Raw genomic sequence first — 9,105 nt, 5'->3', positions numbered from 1 at the left:
CATGTATGAAGAATGAAGCCAAAACATCTGTCAATGCACACATGCCTTTCGGCAGTTCTAAACGGGGCTAGATGATAGAGAAAGGACGTGTTTGGGATTTATCAGCATACAAAACATGTAAAAACTGTCCTAAAAAGACAGGAATAGTGCAGCCACGTCTGTGCCCTGTGTGACATTTGATTGTGAATCCTTCCTGCACTTTCAGACCATAATCTTTTCTTCCCAGTTCTTCAGTACAGTTTAGCTAGCTATTCAAGGGTTTGGTGTAGCTCAATTCATCCCAGGGGAGCTACACTACTTTACTCCAGATGCGGGATAGACCCGAATTCCTTCCCCATAATATCAGGCAGATTGTGCAGCTATTAAACATGCGATAGTCCGACTGGAGAGCGGTTTAGGGAAAATGTTCCCCACTTTCCCCGCAAGGGGCCGCTGTTCTATCACCGACTCGCCTCCCAGGCAGCGCGGTCTCAGGCGGGCAGTTCAGAGCCCCGCTGTTTAACGTGGTCTCGGATCCTCCCGCCCCCGGAATTTCTCCTCCCCTTTTCTCTCCAGCGCTGTGCAGCAGCCAGAGAGCCGAGGGCGGGGGCAGCACCGGACTGGCTGCGTGGTTAGCACCGCAGTCACTCAGCAGAGGAGACCAGCGCCAGTAAGCAGGGAGCTGCCTATGTATTAAGGCGTCTCCTCCCTGAGTAAAACCTCCCCGCCCAGCGCCTCCTCACAGCTGGGGAAGGAGAGGAAGAAACTTCGTTCTTGGGCTGTGGGGAGAAGTTTTCATCCCACTTTATCCCTGAAATATGTTCCTCCCCTGGGTGTCCGTTCTCACACTACTTCCGGTTCTGGGTGAGTAGCGTGTCTGCAGCATTTCAGCTCTGTGTGGGGCCAGGTGGCATCTGGTGTAAATGGCCGTAACTGAAGTGCAGTTGCATCCTGTTCCAGGCGATGCGGAGTTAGCCGTACCGTCCCTCCAGTCTCTGGATGCTTGGGAGGTAGATAAACATTGCGGGTTCAAGCCAAGAGCCGTGTAGAGCTCGATATAAGCACCTTATTATTTTTTTTCCAGAGGGGGCTAATGGAGAGTCCGTGACACAACCTGATGACCGAGTGACTGTGTCCCAAGGGGAACCAGTGCTGCTGAAATGCGCCTATGACACTTCCTATACTACTTCCACACTCTGGTGGTACGAGCAACACCCAAATGAAGCCCCTCGCCTCTTGCTGACACAATATGGAGCATCGGGTGAGGAGGAGAGAAGGAGCCGGCGAGGATTCTCCGCCACACCCGACAAACAGGGGAAGACCTTCCACCTGGAGAAAAACTCCAGTGAACTGCGCGACTCCGCCGTCTATTACTGCGCCATGAGCGACACAGTGATTGCGCCCGGCAGAGTCGCTGCACAGAAACCCGCGGGGGGGAGAGGAGGCGGCACTAAGGATGTGTGGGTTAGAGCCCCAGAGGAACAGACTTTGCAGCGCGCCAGTGGAGTCAGTGAATCCCATCCCCAGGGTGTAAATGTGCAGAGCTACACAGGAGTCAACGGGCCAGATCCCAGGCTGCTGGGACTGGGTGGAGCTCAGGGGAAGCAAATGATCCAGTTCCTCAAAATGTTTAAAATCAGTGAGGAATTGCACAGGAGTCAGCTGAGCTGCACTGGTTCCTATCAGCTGAGGATCTGAGCCATTAAAATAGGACATTGGGGTCTCTCAAAAATTGAAATGTTCCATATTCCTAGAGGAAACAGAATATAAATCTCGTTTAATTTTTCAACAATTTCTACCTCCCATAACTGCCCTTGTGTCTATTGTCTGAAGGTTTTGCTGGTTTCCGAAATGCAGTGATCCAGAAATTGAAGTGAAGTAGGGAAAGGCATAAGAACATAAGAAAGGCCCTACCGGGTCAGACCAAGGGTCCATCTAGCCCAGTATCTGTCTACCGACAGTGGCCAATGCCAGGTGCCCCTGAGGGAGTGAACCTAACAGGCAATGATCAAGTGATCTCTCTCCTGCCATCCATCTCCACCAGGCAGAAATACTGAAATTACAGGTGTGGAGCAGACCAGACAGCCGTCAAGCACAGTATTTCCGCTCTGACTGTAGTTACTACCAGCTACTTCACAGGCAGGTGAAAGGCGCTCTAGAGTGGGTAGTTATGAAGTAACTTCCCTTATAGGAGGTTTTCCCCTCGCTCTGTGTAATTATCTCTATTGATTTATGTCTTGAAGAAGGATTTATTTCACCTTCCAAATTTTAAGCCCTTTTAAAGTAAATTCGGAAAGTTTCTGTTTAAAATCTCTAATAACATCCCAAGGTTTTTATCCTGGCACGCTCACTTATATGGGCATGTCTACACTACAAATTAGGTCAATTGTATAGAAGCCGATCTTTAGCAACTGATTTTATACAGTCGATAATGCATGTCCCCACTAAGTGCATTAGGTCGGTAGAGTGAGTCCTTAATACCGTGGGTAGCATCGACTCAGGGAATGGTGCATTGTGGGTACCTATCCCACAGTCCCTGCTACCCACTGGAATTCTAGGTTGAGCTCCCAATGCCTGATGGGGAAAAAACCTTGTGGCAGGTGGTTTTGGGTACATGTCGTCTCCGCTCCCACCTTGAAAGCAAGAGCAAACAACCGTTTTGTGCCTTCTTTCCAGGAACTACACTGATTTACTCCAGCTGCGGGATTGACCCGAATTCCTTTCCCACGATGTCAGCCAGATTTTGCAGTAACTGAACACGGGATAGTCCGACTGGAGTAAAAGTAAGAAAAAATACTGAGCTGCTTAGCAAAACTTCCTCCACTTTCCCCACAAGGGGCCGCTGTTCTATCACCGACTCGCCTCCCAGGCAGCGCGGTCTCAGGCGGGCAGTTCAGAGCCCCGCTGTTTAACGTGGTCTCGGATCCCCCCCGCCCCCGCAATTTCTCCTCCCCCTTCCCTCCAGCTCTGTGCAGCAGCCAGAGAGCCGAGTGCAGGGGCAGCACCGGACTGGCTGCGTGGTTAGCACCGCAGTCACTCAGCAGAGGAAACCAGCGCCCGCCCAGAGGAGACCAGCGCCATTAAAAAAAAAAGCTGCCTATGTATTTAAGGCGTCATCTCCCTGAGTAAAACCTCCTTCTCCCAGCTCCTCCTCAAAGCTGGGGAAGGAGAGGAAGAAGCTTCCTTCTTGGGCTGTGGGGACTGGGGAGAAGGTTCCATCCCACTTCATCCCTGAAATATGTTCTTCCCCTGGGTGTCTGTTCTTACACTACTTCCAGTTCTGGGTGAGTAGCGTGTCTGGGCCATTTCAGCTCTGTATGGGGCCAGGTGGCAGCTGGTGTAAATGGCCATAACTGAAGTGCAGTTGCATCCTGTTCCAGGTGATACGGAGTTAGCCCTACTTTCTTTTTCTAACCCTTTGTTTATAAACCTTCCCCTCCCTCCAGCATCTGAAAGCTTGGGAGGTAGATAAACATTGCAAGTTCAAGCCAAGAGCCACCCCTGTCTCTACGTAAACTTCTATTTTTTTCCAGAAGGGGCTAATGGAGAGTCAGTGACACAACCTGATGACGGAGTGACTGTATCCCAAGGGGAACCAGTGCTGCTGAAATGCACCTATGACAACACCCCGATTCCCACGCTCTGGTGGTACGAGCAGTACCCAAATGAAGCCCCTCGCCTCTTGCTGACACAGTATGAAACATCGGATGAGGAGGAGAGAAAGAGCAGGCGAGGATTCTCCGCCACACCCGAGAAACAGGAGAGCTTCCACCTAAAGAAAAACTCGAGTGAACTGAGCGACTCTGCTGTCTACTACTGTGGCATGAGCAACACAGTGATTGCACCCAGCAGGGTCGCTGCACAAAAAACCACTAGGGGAAGATGACGGGACACAGATTTTTGTGGCCTAGTTGACCAAATGATATACATTTGTGTGGCAACTATGGAGTGAATGTGCCAGATTCCTAGTGGTGGAAATCTGCCTGTCTATCTCCCCTGGAGTGAATGGGGCAGAGCCCAAGCTGGTTTTAACTGGTCCAGTTTCTCATTTGTTTTGAAGCAGTGCCCTTCAGAGGAAACAGTTGAGCTACTCCAGTTCACAACAGCGGAGGCTCTGACCCATTAAATTATGTGACATTGTGAATGAATTGCAATTCATTCCTCCTGCAACTCCCCTGGTGTCTCCTATGTGAAGGCTTCAAAAATGGAATGAGGTAGAAATTGGGAAGATAGGAACACTGCATTTACCATACTGGATCAGAACAGAGGGCCATTCAGTTCAGTGTTCACTCTTTGACTATCTACTACCAGCTGTTTCAGAGGAAGGGATAAGACACCTTCCAATGGATAGTTGTTATGGGATTATCTCTGATAGGGGTGTTTCTCACCTAAATATCAGTTTGTCTGAGATGTAAAGTTTATCCATCTTTCAATTTTTAAGTCTTCATTAGGGAAACTCTTGAATTTATCCATAAAATCATCTCACTTTTTTTTAAAGGCCTGGTAAACTGTTGACATCACTTATATATTTTATGCCAATGAGTTCCAAAGGGTCATTGGCTAACATGATAATGAATTTCCACCAACCATTTACCGGTTTAAACAAGACTTGTTCATTGGAAAGCTACAATTTAAGGGCCAAACTATGAACTTTCTACTCAAATGTTATTTCTACCTTAACATATAAATCTGAAATCTGAAAATCTACTGCAGTTAGACAGACATCTTAATGCTTTGAAAAGGTTATTCCTCAGGGAAATACTAGGTGCAATTTGAAATAAATGACTAAGGAAGCTGAACATGTTCTTATCTCCCAAGATACCCAGAAAAGATGGAAATGTCTGGGGCATGAGTGAATAATGAAGCTGGAACTCGTGAAGGAGTTGCATGAAGGAACTCGTAAAAAGAACTGACCAAAATAATTCTTCTTTAGAACACTACTGGGGGGCGGGGGCTTAAGGCATTTAACAACAGAGGCCACTAGCCAAAGAACTGCCCACATAAATCCCTTTCCGTAACATGAGTCAGGTTTTGCAGCTATTAAACATGAGAATAGGTAGAAGAGTGTGACAGAGGTTCAGACTCACAGGGGCGGCGCCTCCTGATGGCCGTCCTAAGGAATTAGTTCTCTCAGTCCAGGAGCGCCCTCTTCTGGCAGTGTCTCACCTGCCGTTACCTGCCCTTTCCATGCCCTGGTCTACACTACAGGATAAGATCGAATTTAGCCATGTTAGGTCGATTTTATAATGAATGTGTCTACACAAGCACCCCGTTCCTTTGACCTAAATGGCTCTTAAAATCGACTTCTGTACTCCTCCCCAGTGAGGGGAGTAGCACTAAAATTGACCTTGCTAGGTCGAATTTGGGGTTGTGCGGATGGAAATCAACATTATTGGCCTCCGGGAGCTATCCCAGAGTGCTCCAATGTGACCACTCTGGACAGCACTTTCAACTCCGATCAGGGCCGGCTCTAGACCCCAGCGCGCCAAGCGTGTGCGTGGGTCGGCATTTTGCCGGCAGGGCGGCAGGAGGCTCTGGCGGACCTTCCGCAGTCATGCCTGCGGGAGGTCCACCGGAGCCGCGGGAGAGTGGATCTCCCGCAGGCATGACTGCGGAGGGTCCGTTGGTCCCGCGGCTCGGGTGGACCTCCCGCAGTCATGCCTGCGGAAGCTGCACCAGAGCCGCGGGATCAGCGCACCCTCCGCAGGCACGCCTGCAAGAGGTCCCCCAGAGCCACGGGTCCGGCGCCCGGCAGCGTGCCCCCTGTGGCATTCCGCCCTGCTTGGGGCGGCCAAATTCTTAGAGCCGCCCCTGACTCCGATGCACCAGCCAGGTACACAGGAAAAGCCCCAGGAACTTTTGAATTTCATTTCCTGTTTGGTCAGCATGGCTAGCTCAGCAGAACTTCTACCCCCAGAATCGTAAACGAGCTCCAGCATGGAATGAACCGGAGACACTGGATCTGATTGCTGTATGGGGAGAGGAATCTGTGCAGGCAGAACTCTGATCAAAAAGAAGAAATGCTAATATATAGGCCAAAATCACACAGGCATGATGGACAGAGGCTACAACAGGGACATACAGCAGTGTCGTGTGAAAGTCAAGGAGCTCAGGCAAGCCTACCAAAAGACAATGGAGTCAAATGGTCTCTCTGGGTCAGAGCCTGATACATGCTGCTGCTATGATCAGCTGCATGGCATTCTAGGGGGGATCCTACCACTACCCCACCACTGACCATGGACACCTGCAAGGGAGGAGCCTCATGCAACATGGAGGAGTATTTTGTGGATGAGGAGGAGGAGGAGGAGAATGCGCAACAGGCAAGCAGTGAATCCGTTCTCCCGGGCAGCCGGGCCTTTTCATCACTCTGGAACCAATACCCTCCCAAGGCAGCGGGATCCCCGTCTGTGAAGGCGGAGAAGAAGGCACTTCTGGTGAGTGCACATTTGTAACTACAGTACAGGGTTTAAAAGCAATAGTGTTTAATGTTTGATTTGCCCGGAAGAACTGGGATGCATTCATGGCCAGTACAGCTACTTGAAAGGTCTGTTCATATGTCTGGGGATGGAGCAGGAATCCTCCAGAGACATCTCCATGAAGCTCTCCTGGAGGTATCTGAAAGCCTTTGCAGAAGGTTTCTGGGCAGGGCTGCCTTATTTCATCCTCCACGCTAGGACACTTTACCACACCAAGCCAGTAGCAAGTATTCTGGAATCATTGCAGCACAAAGCATGGAAGCGAAGGGTTTTGGGTTTTGGTCACATTCAAGCAACATTTGGTCTATATTTTTCTGTGTTAGCCTCAGTAGAGTGATAACATTCATGGTCACCTGGTTGAAATAGGGGAATTTTTGTAAGGGAACAGGAAAAGGACCCCGTTCATGCTGGGCTGTTTGTGCTTGGTGTCACGGAGTATGGGGGAGTCAGGCCCTGCACCCCTCTTCCTGGGACTCACAGTGACTTTCAGCCAGCCAGTAAAACAGAAGGTTTATTGGACAACAGGAATGCAGTCTACAGCAGAGCTTGTAGGCACAACCAGGACCCCTCAATCTGGTCCTTCTGGGGGTTCAGGGTGCTTGGATCCCAGCTTGGGATTCCCTGAATTCCACCACCCAACCCAAAACCGAAACTGACCAAACCCTCTCTAGCAGGCTCCCTCCTTTGTCCAGCTTCCCGGGCAAAGGTGTTTTCCCCCCTCCCCCCTGCCTGGCTCAGGTTACAGGCTCAGGTCCTGTCCCTCACCTAAAGTCACCCCCTGCTCTCCCATCCCCCCCACAGACAGTTCCTACTCCATCACACTTGGCTAAAAGGGATCATCCCAAATAGCCACTCAGAGGGGTGGGGGAAGGTGTGTGCTGCACATCCACCTGAAAACTGCAGCCCCTCCTTTTAAATGTGAAACCCAACTGGGATTCCTTGCTATGGGAAAGAAGGACACTGCAGTTTGAAAACATTCCCACATGTTATCAAGGCATTAGAAGCCAAACTCACGTACCCTTTGGCTTACCATGGCTGCCTGGAAACCAAATTCTGTTGCCCAGAAGTGTGTGATGTGTCACCATACTGAAAGGCACTCAATATAAAAGGCAAAATGTCACCTTGTACCTAAAGCACATGTGCTGTCTGCTGTGAATTGCTTGATTCACTGTGAAAGAGTCTCCCTTTTGTTCTCAGAAATGTATCATCTTAAATTTTACTCTCCCTGTTTATCCTCCCGCAGATGCAAATGTGTCTATGCTCCTCCTATCATCTCTGTCCCTGAGGTTATCGCAGACTAGAAGGCAAAAAAAAAAAAACGCACTCATGATGACATGTTTTCCGAGGTCATGCAGTCCTCCTACACTGATAGGGCACAGCTGAATGCATGGAAGCATTCAGTGGCTGAGTCCAGGAAAGCATTAAGTGACCACAATGAGAAGAGGCAGGATGCAATGCTGAGGTTAATGGGGGAGCAAGCGGACATGCTCAGGTGTCTGTTGGACCCATAGGAAAGCCAACAAGAGCACATACCACCACTGCATCCATTGTACGACCTCCTGCCCTCCTCCCCAAGTTCCATATCCTCCTCACCCAGATACTCAAGAACACAGGGGAGAGAGGATCCGGCACCCAGCCACTCCACTACAGAGGATGGCCCGAGCAACAGAAGGCTGTCATTCAAGCAGTTTTGATTTGTAGTGTGGCTACAATAAGCAATGTGCCCTTGTCCTTCCCTCCTCCACCACCCCACCCTGCCCCATCTGGGATACCTTATCAGTTATCTCCCTTTTTTTAAATTAATAAAGAAAGAATGCATGGTTTCAAAACAATAGTGACTTTATTTCCTTTGCCAGCTGTGATCAAAGCGGGGAGGTTGGTTGGCTTACAGGGAGTTAAAAATCAACAAAGGGGCTGGGTTTGCACGAAGGAGAAACACAAACACTGTCACATGATAGCCTGACCAGTCATGAAACTGGTTTTCAAAGCCTCTCTGATTCACAGTTCGCCTACCTGTGCTCTTCTAATTGCTGTGGTGTCTGGCTGTTCAAAATAGGCAACCAAGTGATTTGCCTCAACCTCCCACCCCACCATAAACGTCTCCCCCTTACTCTCACAGATATTATGGAGCACACAGCAAGCAGCAATAACAATGGGAATATTGGTTGCACTGAGGTCTAACCTAGTCAGCAAACTGCGCCAGCGTGCTTTCAAACGTCCAAAGGCACATTCTACGACCATTCTGCACTTTCTCAGCCTATAGTTGAACTGCTTCATACTACTGTCCAGGCTGCCTGGGTATGGCTTCATGAGCTATGGGAGCAAGGGGTAGGCTGTGTCTCCAAGGATAATTATTGTCATTTCAACATCCCCAACATTAATTTTCTGGTCTGGGAAGTAAGTCCCTTATTGCAGCTGATCAAACAGCCCAGAGTTCTTAAAGATGCAAGCGTCATGCACCTTTCCTGGCCATCCCACGTTGATGTCAATCCACCAGTGCTTGCAGTACCATTGAGAAGTACCCCTTGTGGTTTATGTACTGGTCCGGCGCCAAGATAAGAGTATGCATTCCATCTATCGCCCCACCACAGTTAGGGAATCCCATTGCAGCAAAGCCATCCACTATGACCTGCACATTTCCCAGAGTCAC

The 9,105-nt window shown here is 49.6% G+C and overlaps 1 protein-coding gene and 1 gene segment (V, D, J or C); both read left to right on the top strand.

Moving 5' to 3' along the window:
• The first annotated feature begins 644 nt into the window (after window positions 1–644).
• Window positions 645–1,694, top strand: LOC123348744. The gene is made up of 2 exons (XM_044986364.1): window positions 645–843; window positions 1,064–1,694. Exons 1-2 carry the CDS (start codon window positions 798–800, stop codon window positions 1,675–1,677), a joined length of 660 nt encoding a protein of 219 aa, XP_044842299.1. The 5' UTR covers window positions 645–797; the 3' UTR covers window positions 1,678–1,694.
• A 1,394-nt stretch (window positions 1,695–3,088) lies between these two features.
• LOC123348632 lies at window positions 3,089–3,883 on the top strand. The segment is given in 2 exon segments: window positions 3,089–3,263; window positions 3,513–3,883. Coding segments are annotated over 2 exon segments (399 nt in total).
• The last annotated feature ends 5,222 nt before the right edge of the window (window positions 3,884–9,105 follow it).

The sequence above is a fragment of the Mauremys mutica genome, chromosome 13 (assembly GCF_020497125.1).
Source record: "Mauremys mutica isolate MM-2020 ecotype Southern chromosome 13, ASM2049712v1, whole genome shotgun sequence".
NCBI classification, from domain to species: Eukaryota; Metazoa; Chordata; order Testudines; family Geoemydidae; genus Mauremys; species Mauremys mutica.
Note: the sequence above shows the minus strand (reverse complement) of the source record. Positions and strands in the feature narration are given on the sequence as shown.